General features: G+C 43.5%; 1 protein-coding gene across 3 annotated transcripts in view; it reads left to right on the top strand.

The window, feature by feature from the left end:
* nr3c2 (nuclear receptor subfamily 3, group C, member 2) overlaps positions 1–21,180 on the top strand; it is a 591,892-nt gene that overhangs the window by 424,553 nt on the left and 146,159 nt on the right. For all 3 annotated transcript variants that reach the window (XM_086011569.1, XM_086011577.1, XM_086011586.1), the window contains 2 exons: positions 3,312–3,428; positions 7,567–7,887. In XM_086011569.1, coding sequence (XP_085867695.1) covers positions 3,312–3,428; positions 7,567–7,887 — 438 coding nt within the window. The remainder of the gene's footprint in view (positions 1–3,311; positions 3,429–7,566; positions 7,888–21,180) is intronic.

Raw genomic sequence — 21,180 nt, 5'->3', positions numbered from 1 at the left:
TGTCAAACTCATGAAGAGTATGGGCTGCCAAAACACTACTTAAACTTTAAATAAAATTTTAAAAAACATCCCACTGATTATATTAACTATAAATAAGTTTTTAAAAATGTTTTAAACAATTAATCACATTTTTGAAAAAAATAAATTTTTAAAAAATAGGGTCTAAAACTAAACTTACCTTACTGTAAATTCTTTAAAAATAATAAACCTGTGGAAATTTTTTTTCTAAATTGTACTAAAAGCCAACTTACCTGTAAAACTAAGTACTTACGTCTGTTTTTTCCACGCGTAAAAACCGGAGGCCTTTACACTCGGGCAACTCTGGAAAAAAAAAAAGGAATTTCACTGCGCACGCGTTCTGCCTCTTAACCCCTTGGGTCAGAGGACAGGAAATGCCGGTTTTCAGCGCATGCGCTGTGCATGCTGAAAACCGGCAATTCCTCCGGGCACACGCGTGAGTACCCCGTCCGTACTCACGTGTTGTGACAGGAATTACTGGGCCATTAGTTTCTTACCTATGACAGACTCCCAGGGGAAGCTCTCTTTTAAAATGTTGTCATTTTAAAAGTGCCCGGGCTTTCCCCACATGGCCTGGAAGTAAATAATCCATATACACAACAGTCTTGCTCAAAAACAGGTCCCAAGACTGCGTATGATGCTGTGTATTAATCTGGGCCCAATATGAAAAATCACTTCATGCGCACATGTACCTCTTGGAGCTGGTTTGTGGATGGGTTCCTCAGAATCAGTGCTTTGCCCTGAAAAGCAAAAGGTTCTGGAGTTAAGCAACAGAAAACAAACAATTCAAGATTGAGGTTTTCTAAAGAATTCCTCTCCCTGCCTGGTCCAGGTGGTACACACACTGACTTTTTTTCGGGATATGAGGCTGATTTTCCCCATCTTCCCTAGGTGCGAGGCAGATACAGCATTCCCGAAGTGCGTTCTGCCTGTGAAGGGAGCAGAGAGTCCAAATTTCCTGGCTAGGGCCATTTGCATGCCCCGATCATCCTCCTGGCACAGGCCTGACATTTGGCACAGCCTTGCATTGGGAACCGGAGGTGGGCAGGGTAGAAACAGGGATGCATCAATAAGACTGAGAGGCCTTCAGCTGCACTCCTGGCCACCAGCATCAGGGTCTTCCGGCTGCTGCTGGCCTCCCTCAAATCATCTGCTTCAAGGAAGGTCCCAGAGTAGGAGCTGCCGCCAGTTTTTTGGGATACCCCTGCATTTGGGCTCCCCCTCAGATAGGGACATCAGAAAGTGAAGTGGGGGGCCCAGGAACACCTCTTCTGACCTCATTTTGCAGGTGCAGGCTTGAGTTATGCCCAATCGGGCTTCCCCAGAAAATCCTGTGGCAGTGTAATGGCTGTCGAGACCTGGGGGGAAAATTTGGTTGATTTGCACCTCCCGTTAGCTCCCTAAGAGAGCGCTAACGGGGCGCAAAGCAACTAGCGCCCGGGCACAGCGCCGCTAACGCCTCCCGCGAAATTCAGCAGGAGGTTAGCGGCGGCGGTAATCGTTAGCGCCCCACAGCACTGCGTCTCCGGCCACAATCTTTGGTAGCGCCCCCTGACTTATCACTGGACGCTATGTCCAACAGGGTCGGGGGGCCTACCTGCGGCCAGGGCGGCGCAAATTAAAGGGGAGGTGCCGGGCGGCCATTTTTGTTGCTGGCCGCCTGCCAGCATCTGCCCCCGTTGCCGTCCCCGGCCTCCTCTGCAGCCACCCCACTGCGCTCCGTGAGCCTGGCATTTCTTTTGAGTGCCGGGCTCTTTTGCCGGCACTCGAAATCCTGGTGGCTCAGCTGGGTTCTGAGTCGTGCTGCGCTAGGCCCCTCCCCTTTAATAAGGGGAGGAAGACCTGCAGTACCGCGGCGCAATGTGCCACAGTGCGTGGCGCTGCTGCACGTAGCACCGCGATACTCACTCGCAGTGCCCCAAGAGGGAGGCGGGGCGCTTCCAGTAGCACCTCGCCTCCCTCTTGGGTTGCTACCAGTGAATTTTGGGCGTGGGGGCGCAAACTTTTTCAGGGCACTAAAAGGGGGCACGACCCAATTTTGTCCCCCTGATGTAGTGGGACCTTTTTTCTTCTTTGCTGCGCCTGACAACTGAACATTTCCCAGGAGCAGTGAAGAGGAAAACCACCCCATTTATGAGTAAACTATCACAATTACCAAACACTATTTAAAGAGTTAACAAATGATGATCCAAGTGAAATTATTATGGAAAGAGCCATCAATTGCATGCCTAGAAGCTCCAAATGATGCATATAGTTTGGAATTTTTGGTTTAATACGAGTGATTTTGTGTACAGTATTTTTTCTTTTACTTTTTACAAGATGTCAACTTTACTATGAAATAAGCAGCCAGGGCTGAAAATGAAATATCTAAGAATAGAGCCTAACTATGTACTTCATGGGGTTAACAATCTGTAGCCCTACAAATGCTCCGTAACTCCAGTGTGAGTGCTGCAGAAGGACCGGTATGCTGCAACTAAGCCTTTATCCAGAGTTTCCTGTTGCTGATGGGAGTGGAGTCCCTGCCCACTCCAAGCAAGGGCATTGGTGTGGGAGGGGCAGGCCTGGGAGCTCCCGCATCCCCAGCCTACCAAATTCCAGTAGATCCTTGGCATCTGGTGCACCCTATGAGACTAGACACTCGCTGCTCCATTGGTGGAGTTTGGACCTCTCTATGGGTCAAGGCCTGGACCCTTGAAGATTCAGGTAGGAATTTCTTCAAGGGAGCGCCTATATCTTCCTTCTGGAGGGGTGAGTAAAGCTCTCCTACACCACTTACTGCTGTTTGCGACCTCTGGGGACAGTTGAGTATGCCAAATTCACCCTTAGTTGCGTATGTGCGCGCCCCAGCTATACACATAGGGTAACCTCCCTTGACCCTGGAAACTCCAGAGGTGCATTGCTGGAGGTGACCAACGAGTTCATCCTGCCACTTCTGTCAGGGTGGACAACCTGTAGGCTTTCACCCCTCATATCTCTAGCTTTTTCAATTATGGGGACAAGAGGAAAGGATAAGTTATTGTGTAATAGTCATACAGTGCAGTCAGTGTGACTGTAATTATCTGGCCCATGCATGTCAATGATGTACTGATGCTGTATGTTCTGTTTTTGTTGTATTTTTAAGTGTTTCAGATGACGACAAATGTCACATATTTGCTGAATGCACGTAGAATTTTAGGAACCATAAAACCAAACAACTGATGCACCAAACTGGTGGGGTCTCTAAATCCAAGTTATTTGACTGTGCAAATTAAATTTTTTATTAACTTTTTACATTTTCCTTTTTTTCTAACTAGGGCAACAAAACTACTTGTGCGCAGGAAGAAACGACTGTATTATTGACAAAATCCGCAGAAAAAACTGCCCAGCTTGCCGTTTACGAAAGTGTCTTAAAGCAGGGATGAACTTGGGAGGTAACTGTTTTTTTGTTTGAGTAAATCATGGCAGACAGAAACATTTTTAGTTGGTTGTTAGTTAACAGTTATCTTTGGATCCATTAGTTTATATGGCCGTCTGCTTTGGAACATATGTTTTCACTCTACCCAAATATTTCCTTTTCATCATCAGGTGAACCTTCCCTCCTAAAATGGCAGTGTGCGACTGTAACATGCATAAAGTTAGATTTATCCAGTGCTTTATTCTACTACAATAACCTACTTATATTAAGGTGTTTGGATTGGGTGGCAAAGAGGGCTAGCATACAGTCCTTTCACCTCTGGAACCTAAGTTCAAATTAAGCCCAAATGGGTGAGATGGAAGTCTTTCTGTCCACTGGCTGTGTGAAATGAGTTTGGACAGATTGAGCTCAGTTTCTACTGGGTGTGGGTCTACAATACAAAACTGCCCCTAATTTGGCACAAAATTGGCAATCTCTGCAGAGAGACCATAAAGATGGCTGTTGTGGGAAATAGCTATGTCATAAAGATACACTAACATGCTTTACAGAAATACACTTTAAAACTTTGTTTTTAAAGTGTAGAGCTTATTCATAAGTAGTATGACTTTATATTGAGGTTACTCGCAGTTTTTAATATAAGCACCAGTGTGTGACATTTGGGCAGGTTAAATCAATCCCATAGCAAAACAGTGAAATCTCATGAGAAAACATATTTGCAGGCAACTGAAATAAAACAGAAACAATAACTGCTCCCAATAAGATACCTCTTGGTAAAGTTTAATTGAAAAAACAGAACTACTGTCACTCAAAAACAAAAAAGCTAATAGAAGCTAGTTGATTTAAAACCTTGTTCTGCTATTCCTTAAAAAAAAATTCATCATCATCTGCATTCTTACATAAAATTAGGTTTTAACATTTTAATGTCTATAATAATCTTGTGCCAAACAACATTAGAATTACTGAGAATATTTTTTCAGTGTCTGCAGAAATACATGGTGACCAAATATTTTTAGCATTTCTATTGTACCTGTATTACAAGAAAAGAAGATCTAAATATATGAAAGATAATGGGGTGAGAACCTAAGGTGTTTTAGACAGTGTTTTAGCAGTAAGTGCTGAAAATTGATCATTCGCTCAGTGTCATGTCACTGTAAAGATGTTATGAAAAAGCGAATCTAATATTGGGATAGATCTCAAAAGCATCTGACTGTAATTCAGAATAAATTATTCTATGTTTTTTTTGTTGAGGCTACATTTGGAATATTAAGGGTAATTTTGCAAATTTGAATTCTTGACACAGAACTTTGCCTACAGAAGCGCATATTGGGAATCTGGATATGTGTTTCCATGATTTTCCATCCACGATGAATCATGGGGAGTGCATGCCCAAAGTTTTGATATGCAGTCCTAAAAGATCCGCGTCATGATTTATCATTTCTAAAATGACCTCTGATGTATACAAGTTTTGGGCACCCGACCTTTAAAAGAGCATTGGTTCATTGGAGAAGGTTAAAGAAGGGCAGTGAAGATAATTATAGGACTTGGGGCTCTACGTTATGAGAAGATACTGGCAGAGTTCAACTTGTCTGAAGAAAATAGTAATGGAATGGTTTGCAAGTATTTAAAATAATGAAAGGTATAAACAATGTAGATGTAAGCATAATATTTAACCTAAACTGTGAGATCACAATAAGGTCACAGGTTCAAACTGAGCAAGTCTTAAATGACACTAGAGATAAGGCAAGTTTTTCTTTGCTCTCAGAAGTACTATATACTATGGAACAGACACCCAGGGAAAGCAGTTGATTAACCCCTTGAAAAAAAAGAACTGAATGAATGAATATATGTTTGGATTGAATGGTATAGGGATAAACATGTACACAATTGAATGGTATAGGGATAAACATGGACAGGATTGAATGGTATAGGGATAAACACGGGTAGGATTCAGTGGTGTAGGGATAAATATGGTCAGAATTGAATGGTATAGGGATAAACATGGGTAGGATTCAGTGGTGTAGGGATGGGCAAAGACTGAGATAAATAAATATTTCATGGGACACAATGGTTTCTATACTACTTTTGCTGGGAATAGATGATTTGTGGAGGGCAGCAGGCCAGGGCTCATTTATGGATTAGATGGATATATTATGGAGTTTCACTTGATTATCTTTGGTGATCAGGGGGTATTTGTGCAGAAATTTCACTCAGGATTAAATGGGTTGGGTAGGTTTACATGGTTTGTGGGAGGAACAAGCTTGATGAACCAGCTGCGCTTTTCTCTTTCATGTTTAAGTACATTTCTTGTACTCTTACATCTGCTAAATATTTTAAACCAGTTTCCAGGGTCTGATTAATTTTACTGTTTTATCAAATGATCCTTTTTTTAAATTGCCTGTGATATTATTTTCGACTACTATGCTCCTAAATATGGCCATAAAACTTGATGAGGAATTGCAGATAGATTTTGGTGAAATCATTACTTAAATATTACTATGTTTGAAATCTTCCTGGGCCAAATTTTTTCATACATGTACAATAAAAAATGGATTCCTCCGGTTTTCTGTTGCCACATACGCCAAGGCAGCATTGCGGAGAAGTTATCCATGAGGGTGCAGCAGATGCAAGTAATATACTCTTCCAATTGACCAGCCACCTGCTGCACACTCAGAGACTGTCCCCAGTGCCTGCCCATATGTTTGATGTTCTGCAAGTGTCCTTTTATAAGGAGGAACCATGAGATAGGCTGTAGCTCCGAAGGGCACCATGTCCTGGCACTGCATTCTTCCTCCCTCTCATTTTTACCGCAAACTACTTCTGCTCGCTTGTGCTCGTATTTCCCCCAGTGCATTCCCATCTCTTTTTAATTCCACCAAGGTGGATTTCTCTGGCCTGATACTTGAGAGGGAACGAGTGAGTGATGGCAACATGCTCTGAAATGTTAGCAAGGCTGGGTGCAGAGGAGCTTGCTTCTTCTTCCTCTATTTTTTGTTGGTCCCCTGAGAGTTTAAAATGGATGTGTCATTTTAAGGGTTTCATGATCGAGTTTGCTGGCTGGTAACACATGGTACAAAAGGGTGAGATGGAAGAGAAGCAGAATGTCATGAAAAATCTGCAGCTGGCATCTGTTCTCTTACTTCTCCATCGCTGCCTCCCTCGATTGCCTCTCTCTCAAGGAGCTCTGATGCTTCTTCCACATAGGGAGTGTGAGGGTGGAGGCTGGTTGAGGGATCGATCCTCTACCATGTTGTGGTGGGGGGCGGGGGCTATCGGGATACTATGGAGATGAGGAGCACCCCAGCTCCTCCTGGATCCACAGGAACTTTTTGTTTTAAAGAAAATCTTCAAAACTAACCTTTTGGTGGCAGCCAGGAGGTCCCTTCGGGCCACTGCCAGCTAGGTAAGCTGCTCAATATTCATCTTTTTAGAGTGAATGAGTTGCCTGTGGAAGTATGGAAGGCAGCTCTCCCAGCTAATGTTAATGAGGCCCAAGGCCAGCCTGAAATTGGCCTCGTGCCTCCCAGTTAGGGCACAGCTCTGTGTGCAGTGCCCATTTCAGGCCCAAAAACAGGTCAAGAGCAATTTCCACCCCAACACCTCCCTCCTCTGCTTAGTTTCATTGAGAAGTACTTTCAGCATTGAACCTGGGGCCTTGTGTGAAATAACAATTTTTTTTCTGTGCAAAAGCTTTCAGAGGTGTTGCAAATGTGTCTTTTTGGTGTGCTGCCTTTAAATCCTGCAACACCACGCAAGGTTGAGCTACCGAATGGCGAGCTCCCAGTGATTGGCCTTCCTGATGCAGGAGTTTATCATATTATGTAAATTTGCCTAAGCCTTGAAACTTTAGTGGGGTTAGGCTGTTTCTTGGTCAGCAGAAGCAAATCGCACTCTGCCATTTTTCTACAGAAATTTTTGCCTATGCAGCACTTTTAGGGTAAAGTGCTCAACTAACAGTAGATTTAATATCTGTTATGTTTTGAGTGGTTTTCTTGGCTTCAGTAGATGTTCCACAGTACTATTCACAAGATGACATTGAAAATATTTGTAAACATACATGTATAAAATTTTAGAAGAAAAATACAGAGTCTGGTATTAAAGCTGAACTAAAACTCAAAACTTAAGAAAAAGTTATTTTTATTTTCTTTCTCCCTTAGCACGGAAGTCTAAGAAACTGGGAAAGGTGAAAGGACTGCATGAAGAGCAGCAACCACCTCACAGCCCAAAGGAAGGGATCACGTTCACTGCTCCTTTACCGGAACCCACAGCAAGCACTGCTCTTGTTCCTCATTTCTCACTTATGCCACAACACATTAACCCAACCCTGATCACTATTCTCGAAGCCATTGAACCTGAAGTGGTTTATGCATCTTATGACAGCAGTCAGGCAGACACAACTAATCGCTTGCTGTCCAGTTTGAACAGGCTGGCAGAGAAACAGATGATTCGAATAGTGAAGTGGGCGAAAGGTCTTCCAGGTAGGACTACATGGAAACATTTATCTTTCACTTCTATAGCACGTCCGTGCCATTTTCTTATCTTCTGCATGCGTGCTAGTGCTTATGTTTTTAATGGTAGGGTTGCAATTTCTCCCCTATATCGTGTTACCTTTCCAAAACAAAAGACTCTGACTAATAAACTGTTAAATATATTTAGGGCATTTATATTTTAGGCATTTACATAGCCATTTATCTATTTATGTATATATTTTATGTATAAAGGCAAATATGTCAAAATATCTTATGAAATAATGATTGCCTAAAGTAGTAATTTGAAACACTGAATAAATCGCAGAAAGAACTTGAAGTTATTAGCTCTAAATGTGATAATCTATGGCTCCCAAATCTGTGCGCACTAATTGTATTTAATTATAAAACATATACTGAATATGCAGATAATGTGGTATGAAAAACAATACTGTCTTGCCCTCCTCTTCATACAGTAATATGCCAAATAAAAAAAAATCTGACAATGAATTCACCTACAGAAAAAAAACCACTTGCATTTATATAGCGCCTTTAGCATAGTAAAACGTCCCAAGGCGCTTACAAGAGCTTGGATAATAAAGGATGTATTACCACAAATATACATGGCTCCGAAACTCCTTGGGAGTTCTGCCAGTGTGCTGGTGGAATTATGGCAGGAGACCGATGGAACCCCCAGGAAAATGTTGGAAACCTGGGCCTGATCCCAGCACACCTGCCGTGATCCCTTTTTGCAGATTTTTGGTGCCCATATATCATTTTGCATTAGATTGTCAGAGATAAGATGGGGACATCAACACCATAATTTTCCATGCTTCCCTTCAGACTACAGTGCTAGGGGACTAGAGTAATGCTGTGGAAAATGATGTATGGCTATGTAAAAATAATAGCATACATGTGGAAAAGTGGTGTTCTGAGCTTTGACAACATCATTTTGCTCAAGTCCATAGCTGATCCTAATGTGTCTGAATTGATCCAAGTTAGGCTCATGAACATGGATTGGGACAATTTGAATATTATTGGCTTCATAATTAAGTTCAGTACCTGACCACAATAGTTTTCTTTTAATAAGGTTAGATATTTTTGATTCGGTAATCACCACTATTATAGATGGATCCCATGTTTATGTTTTGATGATGTGCTTCCTAAATCTTAATATCGCCAACTCTTGTTTCTCTGTGGTTGCTTTTATAGCTAGTTGCATAATTGAGACTCTCAGATTTAAAGGCAATTGTACTAAACTAAGTAAGCTTGGTCATTAATGTATTTTGTGATGTGGCATGCCTGATTTTGAAATCCTACAGAACATTGTGTTGGGACAAGCTTGTATTAAATTTAATTTGTTGAAAGGATTTTGAATTCCCTTGAACAAATCTGTTGCTTTATGAATTGCCTGGTTGGATCACGCCCCAAAGCACAAAGCTGATAATGAGAGAGAAAAACTTGGATTAAGCCAGAGTGGTGGCAACAATAATGAACAGCCAGGTAGTTAATGTACTGTGTGAATTTATAGATGGATCTATAAATCGCCATGGTTTCTAGCTTTTATTACTTTTCTTCCTTTTTAAGACTTTGGTGGCCATATTTTCCAAAAGGTGTGTGTGTGTATATACAGAGTGGGTAATCATCTAATTCAGTACCTGGCTGAATGTCAGCACCCATATAGATACAGACACAAAAGTAAAATGCTGGAAATCAGAAATAAAAATAGAAAATGCTGGAAATACTCAGGAGGTCAGGCAGCTTCTGTGGAGCGAGAAACAGAGTTGACATTTCAGGTTGATGAACTTTCATCAGAACAGATACTTTTCTTTGAAATACAATACATTGTAACTGAAGGGAATGCTCTTGCAGTATATCATGACTAGATTCAGTCATATTCTACATTAATTATTTATTCTTGATTACAGAAAACATGTCCAATATTTCCCATTCACCTAAATATTAACCAAACAATAATAAGCTCTTGCCACTTTTTTGGACTTTATTTCACTCAACATATGGAAAGGTTTAATGGAACAACTTGCTGGCACTTTGTGACCACACATGGTGGCCAATAGGTAGGCCAATGCAAGCCATTTACAAAGCTATTTGTAGAGCTATTTTGAGCCCAAGCATAGCGGTAGGGATTGTGGATGCATTGGTAATAATTTTCCAAAACTCCCTGGACTCAGCAAAGGTCCCGGCAGACTGGAAAACTGCTAATGTAACGCCCTTACTTAAAAAGGGCAGTAGACAGAAGGCTGGAAACTATAGACCGGTTAGCCTAACATCTGTGGTAGGTAAAATATTGGAGTCCGTTATTAAGGAGACAGTAACAGGACATTTGGATAATCATAATTTAATAGGACAAAGTCAGCATGGTTTTATGAAGGGGAAGTCATGTTTGACAAATTTGCTGGAGTTCTTTGAGGAAGTAACATATAGGGTGGATAAAGGGGAACCAGTGGACGTAGTGTATTTAGACTTCCAAAAGGCATTTGACAAGGTGCCACACAAAAGATTATTGCTTAAGATAAAAAATCACGGGACTGGGGGTAATATTCTGGCATGGATAGAGGATTGGCTATCTAACAGAAGGCAGAGAGTTGGGATAAATGGTTCATTCTCGGACTGGCAATCAGTAACTAGTGGTGTTCCACAGGGGTCAGTGCTGGGCCCCCAACTCTTTACAATCTATATTAACGATTTGGAGGAGGGGACCGAGTGTAACATATCAAAGTTTGCAGATGATACTAAGATGGGAGGGAAAGTAGTGAGTGAGGAGGACATAAAAAACCTGCAAGGGGACATAGACAGGCTAAGTAAGTGGGCAGAGATTTGGCAGATGGAATACAATACTGGAAAGTGTGAGGTTATGCACTTTAGCAGGAAAAATCGTAGAGCAAGTTATTATCTTAATGGCAAGAAACTGGAAAGTACTGAAGTACAAAGGGATCTGGGGGTCCTGGTGCACGAAACTCAAAAGGTTAGTATGCAGGTGCAGCAAGTGATTAAGAAGGCCAATGGAATGTTGGCTTTCATTGCTAGGGGGATAGAATATAAAAATAGGGAGGTATTGCTTCAGTTGTACAAGGTATTGGTGAGACCGCACCTGGAATACTGCATACAGTTTTGGTGTCCATACTTAAGAAAAGACATACTTGCTCTCGAGTCAGTACAAAGAAGGTTCACTCAGTTAATCCCGGGGATGAGGGGATGGACATATGAGGAGAGGTTGAGTAGATTGGGACTCTACTCATTGGAGTTCAGAAGAATGAGAGGCGATCTTATTGAAACATATAAGATTGTGAAGGGGTTGGATCAGGTGGATGCGGGGAGGATGTTCCCGATGATGGGTGAAACTAGAACTAGGGGGCATAGTCTTAGAATAAGGGGCTGCTCTTTCAAAACTGAGATGAGGAGGAACTACTTCACTCAGAGGGTGGTAGGTCCATGGAATATGCTGCCCCAAAAAGCTGTAGAAGCTACATCATTACATAAATTTAAAACAGAAATAGACAGTTTCCTAGAAGTATAGGGAATAAAAGGTTATGGGGAGCGGGCAGGAATTTGGACATGAGTCTAGGTTCGGATCGGTCATGGCCCTGTGGGTAGCGGAGCGGGCCCAGGGGCCGTGTAGCCTGATCCTGCTCCTATTTCGTGTGTCTAATTCTGTTAGATTCAGGAGATGGTTCTGTGATAGTAGATTGGTGGTTAGCATCAGATCAGCCATGATCTTATTGAATGGCGGAGCAGGCTCGAGGGGCCGGTTGGCCTACTCCTGCTCCTATTTCTTATGTTCTTATGTTCTTACCTAAGAAAGAATATACTTGCCTTGGAGGCGGTGCAACAAAGGTTCACTAGATTGATTCCTGGGATCAGAGGGCCTATACTTTCTGGAGTTTAGAAGAATGAGAGATGATCTCTTTGAAACATATAAAATTCTTGGAGGGCTTGACAGGGTAGATGGTGAGAGGCTGGGGAGTCTTGAACCAGGGGTCACAGTCTCAGGATAAGGGGTCGGCCATTTAGAACTGAGATGAGGAGAAATTTCTTCACACAGAGGGTTGTGAATCTTTGGAATTCTCTACCCTAGAGGGCTGTGGATGCTCAGTCATTGAGTATATTCAAGACTGAGCTCAATAGATTTTTGGACACTAAGGGAATCAAGGGATAGGGGGATAGGGCAGGAAAGTGTTGATGTAGAAGTTCAGCCATGATCTTATTGAATGGCGGAGCAGGCTCGAAGGGCCAAATGGCCTACTCCTGCTCCTATTTCTTATGTTCTTATGTTCTTATTTCTCAGCAGTATTTTAATTCTAAAAGAACATATTTGTGAAAACTTATAATGTTACTTTGATTTAGTATTTAATATAAAAGTAAGGAGGAATAAGTAATGAACAAAGGTCAGTTATAAATGGTGGAAAAATTAAATTTTATATATTTTTTAAAAAGGTAATTAATAACAAAATATACAGATTATCCACAAAATCAATCACAACATAAACAATAGCATATCAATTTGAGATGTGGAGCTCAGCCTTGGCTCAGTGGTAGCACTCTCTAGGTGGGAGGGGCTCGGAGTGAGCAGGTGCTGCTGGGTGCTTGATTACTGCAGGGAGTTGGAGTGAGTTTGTAAAGTGTTGGTGCTGGGTTTTTCTTTCAGGTTTTGGGGCCTTTTTGGTCCATAGACAGCAGCCAGATGGCTGCTGGGGGCCCGGAGTGCCGCGCCTCTCAGAAAACAATGTTCCCTGGATGAATTTAATCAGGGGAGAAAATGTTGGGGGAAGGGAGAATAAAAAGTCCAAAGATTTGGGCCGGGACCCCAGGAGGTTTGGAAAAGTAAACACGGTGGTGGTTCATTGTGAGGATAAGGAGATATGACCTTGGGATATTATCCAGGCGGTATATGAGGACTGTGGCGAGGGAAGCTGCTTTGCCTGCCGATCAAAGCCGAATGTTTGGTTCGAGGTGACAGTCAGTGGCCGAGTGGAAGTGGAAAGACTATTACTAAGTTTACAGGTTGGAGATAAGTTCTTGTAGGTATCGCTGTTATATTCTGAAGAGGTGCTGGTCTCATACTTAAACCTGCCAGTTTATATTGAGGACGATGTGCTAATAAAAAAGTTTGAGTCGTGGGACATTAAAATTTGCCCGGCAATGAAGAGGAGATACTATCCAGGAACATGGGTAGCAGATGGAACCCATTATGTAAAGGTGCGGTTCCCAGAGGGGGTGAAGTCATTGCTGTACAGCATAAAATTTGAGATAATGAAAGGAGTGCAGATAACCAGGTGAAGGTTTGTTATTATTGTCTTGGACACGACCATCTTGTAAGAAGCTGTCCAGACTTGTACTGTTATAACTGCGCCGAGTCTGGACACATCGCTCAGAGCTGCAAGGCGGAGAGCTGTGGGGTGCGTCACCAAGGCCCCACCCTCTATGAGTCATAGAATCATAGGGGGAGAAATTCAGTATCGCTCCATTTGGGGCGCAATTATCAGCTGGGCGCAAAGATTAGCGCCTGGCGCTAATTATCGCCTCCGACTGCAAGCTTGGCTTTTATCGCCCCTGGAGGTGATTGGAGCGCTAAATCAGGCGCTGCACACCTGTCTTAAGGCAAAAAGGCCAAGGAGCGAGGCACTACCTCAGAGCGCTGGCGAAGCTCATGTGATGTCAGTCAGCAATGGAACACAGACACACAGGCGCCGGCCAGTTCTTAAAGGGGAGGGTCGATCTTGCTCTCCAGCCACACCCTGCTCATTGCAGCCTTAAATCTCGTCCTGGAGAGACCTGTACATCAAATCTGTTGGAAAGAAAAAAGGAGAGGCCCAGGGAAAGAGCTTAGAGTGCAGCCCCCATATTCTCTTTTAAATCGATGCAAGGAAGATCAAATCAGAAAGAACCTGCAAAGTGCTGCTCAGTACCCAAAACTCCTCAACACAGCTTTGAATATCTCCTGCAGTCTCTCTCACTCAGAATGCGTTGTGCAAAACTTTTGCAGACAAAAAAAGGCAGGAAGCAGTCGCCTTTAAATAGCGCTCCCCCAGTCCCTTCCCGACTGTAAAACGCTCCCCTCAACCTGTCATTGCTGGCGGCAGGCGATAATCCGGATAATCAATACCCGGTCCGGGGCGTTGCATTCTCGACTGACATCACGATCTGCCCCTTTTGTTACCTCTTCAAAACATTCAATCAAGTTTGTCAGACACGACCTTCCCTTAACAAATCCGTGCTGACTATCCTTGATTAATCCGTGTCTTTCTAAATGAAGATTTATCCTGTCCTTCAGAATTCTTTCCAATAATTTTCCCACCACCGAGGTTAGGCTGACTGGCCTGTAATTGCTCAGTTTATCCTTTTCTCCCTTTTTAAACAAGGGTACCACATTAGCAGTCGTCCGGCACCACACCTGAAGCCAGAGAGGATTGAAAAATGATGGTCAGGGCCTCTGCTATTTCCTCTTTTGCTTCACTTAACAGCCTGGGATACATTTCATCCGGGCCTGGGGATTTATCCACTTTTAAAGCTGCTAAATCCCTTAATATTTCCTCTGTCACTATGTTTATTTCATCTAATATTTCACACTCCTCCCCCCTGATAGCAATGTCTGCTTCGCCCCTCTCCTTTGTGAAAACAGACGCAAAGTATTCATTAAGAACCCTACCGACGTCTCCCACCTCCACACACAGATTACACTCATGATCTCTAATAGGCCCTACCCTTTCTTTAGTTATCCTCTTACTCTTAATATATTTATAAAACATCTTTGGGTTTTCCTTGATTTTACTTGCCAAGAATTTTTCATGCTCTCTCTTTGCTTTCCTAATATCACTTTTAATTGCACCCCTGCACTTTCTGTAGTCCTCTAAAGATTCTGGAGTATTTAGCCCTCGGTATCTGTCATACGCCTCCCTTTTTTTCTTTATCCTACCCTGTATGTCTCTAGACATCCAGGGGGCTCTAGATTTGTTAGTCCCACCTTTTTTCTTTAATGGCACATATTTGGTCTGAACCCTCCGGATCTCCTCCTTGAATGCCTCCCACTGCTCTGACACTGATTTACCTTCAAGTAGCTGTTTCGAGTCCACTATGACTAAATCCTCTCTGAGCTTAGCAAAATTTGCTATTCCCCAATTTAGAATTTTTATTCCTGGTCTATCCTTGTCCTTTTCCATATGGTCACTAGCACCAAAATGCTCCCCCACTGATATGCCTTCTATCTGCACAGCTTTATTCCCTAAAACTAAGTCCAGAACCGCCCCCTCCTTTGTTGGGCTTGCTACATACTGGCTAAAAAAGTTCTCCTGGATGCATTTTAGGAAATCCGCACCCTCTATACCCTCCACAGTAATTTTATCCCAGTTAATATTGGGGTAGTTGAAATCCCCTACTATTACTGCCCTATAGTTTTTGCACTTCTCAGAAATTTGTCTACTATTTGTTCTTCTATCTCCCTCTCACTGTTTGGGGGTCTGTAGTACACTCCCAGCAGTGTGATCGCCCCTTTTTTGTTTTTCAATTCGACCCATATGGCCTCGTTTGATGATCCCTCCAACATATCATCCCTCCTCACAGCTGTAAAAGTTTCTTTAATCAATACCGCGACCACCCCCCTCCCTTTTTACCTCCCTCTCTATCCTGTCTGAAAATCCTGTAACCAGGAATGTTGAGCTGCTATACCTGCCCCTCTTTCAGCCATGTCTCTGTAATAGCTATAATATCATATTCCCAAGTATCTACCTGTGCCCTCAGCTCATCTGCCTTGTTCACTATACTCCGTGCATTGAAGTATATACCATTTAGTACAGGCAAACCCCCTTGTTGACTACTATCTAGCCCTTGATTCCTCTGTCCTTCCAATTTACTTTCTACATTTTTGTTTTCCAATTCCAGTTTTTCTTCCCTCCTTATTGACTCTATACTTAGGTTCCCACCCCACTGCCAAGTTAGTTTAAACCCACCCCAACAGCACTAGCAAACCCTCCCGCAAGGATAGTGATCCCATTCCCGTTGAGTTGCAACCTGTCTGGCTTGTTGAGGTGCCACCTCCCCCAGAAACGGTTCCAATTCCTCAGGAATCTAAAGCCCTCCCTCGCACACTATCTCTCCAACCACGCGTTCATCTGCTCTATCTTCCTATTTCTGTACTCACTAGCACGTCCTGCTTTTTAACCTCTCCTCTAGCTCCCTAAACTCTACCTGCAGGACCTCATCCCTCTTCCTACCTATGTCGTTGGTACCGATATGGACCACGACCTCTGGCTGTTCACCCTCCCCCCCTCAGAATGCCCTGCAGCCGTTCAGTGACATCCATGACTCTGGAACCAGGGAGGCAACATACCATCCTGGAGTCACATCTGCGGCTGCAGAAACACCAGTCTGCTCCCCTAACTATTGAATCCCCTATCACTATTGCTCTCCCTCTCCTCTTCCCCCCTGCCTGTGCAGCTCAGCCTTCCATGGTGCTGTGGACTTGGCTCTGGCTGCACTCCCCAGAGGAACCATCGCCCTCACCAGTGCTCAGCACCGAATACTGGTTGGTGAGCAAGATGGGCTCAGGGGACTCCTGCACTGCCTGCCTGATCCTCCTCTTCTGTCTGACGGTCACCCATTCCCTCTCTGCCTGCACACTCTTAAGCTGCGTGGTGACCATCTCCCGAAACGTGCTATCCACGTAGCTCTCAGCCTCGCGGATGCACAGCAGTGACTGCAGTCGCTGCTCAAGCTCCGTAACCCGGTGCTCGAGCTGCTGTAGCTGGCGACACTTCCCGCACATGTGGTCATCCAGACCACGGGAGGTGTCCAGGACTTCCTACATGGCACAAGGATGTGCACTCCATGGGTGTGAGCTGCCCTGCCATACCTCTAATTAACCTCTAATTTACTAACCTAGCTGGAATAAACTTAAAAACTTTAAGAAAGCCAAGTAAAAACACTAACCAGATAATCACCAATCAGCTCCCTCTTTTTGAATGTTTAGTTTTTAATCCCAGCTCTTAATTTAAGCCAATGCCCAAGATAAAGAGAGAAATATTGACCAATCACTTCTCTGCTTTCCTGTGACGTCACACCTCCTGGATTTTTTCCTTTCTGCTCCGGTTCCCGGCTAGGTCCGCTCCACCTCAGCTGCTCACAGTGAGTTCAGGCAGAGTGTGAGGCAGAAGGCAGCCCTTCGAGTGACGAGGACATGGGAAAAGGAGCAGGAGATGTGAGTGGAGCAGCCGGAGGAGCGGAGTAGGCGGAGGACACAGCCGGCGAATGGAAGGAGAAAAGAGTGCAGGAAGAGACAGAAAATTGCAGAGCAGAGAACAGGAAGGAGATGGTGGAAAACACACCGAGTACAGTGGAAAAGGATAAAGACATCGGAGGGCAGTACGGTTCGAGGGCAGAGTCGAGCCACAATACGGCTCGGCTCTCCCTAAAGAATCTGGTGTCCGTGGGGGGAGAGGAGGCGGGAGCGGGGTGCGGGATAAGTGTAAGTATTCCAAAGAAAAACGGGGAGTCAGACATCTCGGGGAGCAGGAGGGGGGCAAGACAAGGAGAGGGTGCAAGAGGCAGGATCCTTAAAAGGGCAGCAGGACGGGAGCCGGGAGACAATGAAGCCAGAAGGGAGCAAGATAGGTGAAGACACGCCATTGTCCCAGAGAGAGAAGAAACGGAGAGCAAGGGTCAGCGGTGGAGATGAAGCAGTAGGGAGCAGCACTATTGGAGAAACCATGATAGCAGGAAGACTCTCTAAGGGAGATGTATCTGACGGGGAGAGGAACAGGAGGTTACAGAAGTGCTCGAGAGTTAGGAGTCAGAGAGGGACAGACATGGAAGTGGGGGGTGAGGTGGCATCATGTGGAAAGGGAAAGGATAGTGAGGGGCAGAGGAGGGAGAAGGGGCAGCTCCTCAGCCCAAACCTAATGTAAGGAAGAGGCTGAAACTGCAGGGAAGGTTCAAACAGGAGGTGAAAAAGAGCCGGAGGCTGCAGGAGAAAGCAACAGCTGCCTGAAAAGTTGGGAAGGAGCATGAGAGGAGGGAAAGGCTGGAGATTAAATGATGGGGGGAATTATCAGGCATACTTCCTTTATTAGGAGCCATGATTACATTGATCTCGATTAATGTGAACGGACTGAGGGGTGAGAAGAAATTGCAGCAGTTGTTGCAGGGTTTTAAAGGCACTGACCTGTTGTGTCTGCAAGAATCCTTTTGGGATGAGGATATCCTAGAAAGGGTTTGGAAGGGAGAGGTGTTTGCAAGTTGCACAAATAATAACCGTAGAGGGGTGGCTGTTTTGATGAGTCCGTCCATAAAATAGAACTTTGCTTTGGTGGACAAGGACACTGAGGGGAGATTTTTACGGCTAAAAGTAAAAATGGAGGAATTTAATTGCGATCTCTTTAATATCTTTGCATCGAACGACCATTGCAAGTGTCCTGGGTTTTTTCTGTGGTTATTCACTGAAGTGGCAGAGGCGGAAATCCCTTGTATAGTGAGGGATTTTAATGTATTTTTATCTCGGATTGAGATTTCAGCCCAGATGACCTTTAAGGATGATATCTCCAGAGGGATGATTGTAAAAATGATGGCAAATTTAAATTTGAGAGACTTATGGAGGGATCGGAACCCCATAAAAAGGGAGTTCTCCAGAAGAGGTTAGGTGGGTAACGTTTTAAAACAGAGCCGAATAGATTTTGCGTTAACGTGGGAAGGGTTAAGTTCTGAGGTGATGGAGATTTATTATATAAAAGTATTTTTTAGTGACCACTTGGCTTTGGTTCTTAGAATTAGGAACAGCAGAGTTAAGATCGGTCCAGGGGTGTAGATTTTAAACAATCAATACCTGAAAGAAATTGCTTATAAAGAAGGGATTTTAAATATAATAAAGAATGCTCAGAAGGAACCTTTATTCTTGAAAGAAAGAAGAGTTTGATGGGACAATTTCAAATATGAGGTAAAAGTTTTTTCAGTACATTATGGGAAAGAGAGAGCAGCAGCTAACCGACATCAAGAAGAGAATATAAACAGAAGGTTTATGGATATCTGTAAAGCAGTTGATGGAGGGGATAAGGGAGCAGAGACTAAGTGGGTGGTTTTAAAGGGAGAGTGAGAATTATTGCAAGCTGAAAAATGCAAGGGGGCCATTCTCTGGGCAAAGGCTAAAGATGCATTGAAGGAAGAAAGATGCACTAGATATTTTCTGGAGCAAGAGAAGCTGCAACAGAGATTATCATACAGGAAACTTTGTGATATCTGGCACCGACGGGACCGAGCTGTTGCCGATCCATCAAAACTGCCGGACATACAAAGTTAATGTTGAAGCATACAGAGATTTTCATCTCCATATCTGACAACAAACACTGTTGCTTAGCAACAGCTTCAAACAGTCGGCCCGTACCTTGGAAGCATCTCTGTAGCTTAGCAACAGCTTCAGAGAGACTTTCCAAAGCCTGACTGTTGGAAAAAATACCACGAGAAGAAAAACAACCTAACAGAGCGGCTCCTGATTTCTGCCGGTAGATCGAGGTTTCCGGACATACAACCTCCGATAAACCAAAGTCTCCTGTAATTGGAAAGTTGAAGGTTGGGGAGATCATTAATGAAAGGGGGGAGATTTTGGAGGCGGCTAGTAGCTTTTATCAAGAGTTATATACAAAAGAAGACATTTCCAAATAGGTGATGGAGAAGGTTAGTGCTTTTATTGAAGAGGGTTTAAAGGAGGATGAGAGAAACGTGTGACAAAGAAGTAGGATTGGCGGAAATAAAAGTAGCAATAAGTGGAATGGGGGGGGGGGGGGAGGAAAGCCCAGGGTCCGATGGACTAAGTGCAGAATTTTATAAAGAAGTTTTAGAGATTTTAAGTCCATTGCTCTTAGAGGTTTTTAAGGAGATTAAAATTGAGGGAAGCCTGGTCCCATCTATGAGGAGAGGTATCATAAGCTTAGCTTATATAAAAATAAAGGGGATAGAAGGGATCTAAAGAATTGGGAGGCCCATCACATTAAATGTGGATTATAAGACCTTGGCGAGGGTTATGGCAAATTGTATGAAGGAGGTGATGCTGCAGATAGTTTTGCTCTCTCAGTCTTATGGAGTCATAGGCCGGGACATCGCAGACTCTGTGGTCTCAATCCGAGATGTGATAAAGCTCATGGAAGAGAGTGGGAGGAAGGCGTATGTGTTAAAGATAGATCAAGAGAAAGCCTTTGATAGGGTCTCGCATGAGTCTTTATTCATGTTTTTGGAAGCATTTGGTTTCAGGAAAAATTTCATTGAGTGGATAAGGATTTTTTATTCAAACATATTTAGCTGTGTTAAATGTAATAGTTTGTTATCCAAGTATTTTCCGATACAGAGGTCAGTGAGACAGGGTTGTCCCCTGTCCCCATTATTGTACACATTGGTAGAAGAACCATTAGGTTACATGATGCGAAAGAAACAAGGTGTAGTTGGGATTGCGGTTCCCAGTTCTGGGCTGGTGTCGGTGATACACCAATATGCAGATGACACAACCTTAACGTTGAGAGATGGGGAGTCAGTGAGGAAAGCTTGGGGAAGAGTATTGTAGAACTTCAGGAGCCAGAGTGAATTATAGTAAGTCCTAATGCTTGGTTGCAGGGAGGGGTAGGGGGGAATGGTTGGAGGAAAGCCCCTTTAAGGTGGTGGAGGTTTTGGAAGTTCTGGGGGTGAATATGGGTGCAAGAAGCACAGGGATGAAGTGGATCGATTAAATTGGGAACCGAAGATTATGAAAATTAAAAAGATTTTGGGAAGATGGGAAAGAAGGTGGTTGAAAGTGCAAGGAAGAGCAACAGTAGTGTCCGCTCTCCTGCTATCTAAGCTATGGTACTTATTGACGATGGAGGATATTCCTGAGTGGGCGGAAAAGTCCATCTGAGAGGCTTGTGTGAGGTTTTTATGGGAAGGGAAACCAGCCTTGGTTGCTAACAATACCATCATTGGACAGAGAAATCAGGGAGGACTCAATTTCCCAGATACTGATTTGAAGAAAAAATCCCTTAGGATCAAATGGGTGATGAGATTTTCTCAGAAGTCAAATACAAGTTTTTGGAAGAGTTGCTTTGAGCATTTTTAAAAATGAAGTGGGATAGGAGGGCAGGGGATATTGTATATGGAATACAATAATATGTTTTTGAAATCGATTAAACTTCTCCCTAGGTTTTATAAGGGGGTTGTAGAGACCTGGGCCCAATTTTTTAAAAGTGTGCAATTTATGCCCAAGAGTGCTGAGGAATTTTTAGAACAGCCCTTATTTTTGAACAGGTGGGTCAACATTGAAGAAAAGCTGGTATATAT

The sequence above is a fragment of the Somniosus microcephalus genome, chromosome 2 (assembly GCF_052327205.1).
Source record: "Somniosus microcephalus isolate GS21.2 chromosome 2, FLI_Smic_1.0, whole genome shotgun sequence".
NCBI lineage: Eukaryota > Metazoa > Chordata > Chondrichthyes > Squaliformes > Somniosidae > Somniosus > Somniosus microcephalus.
This window is presented reverse-complemented; position numbering and strand designations above follow the sequence as displayed.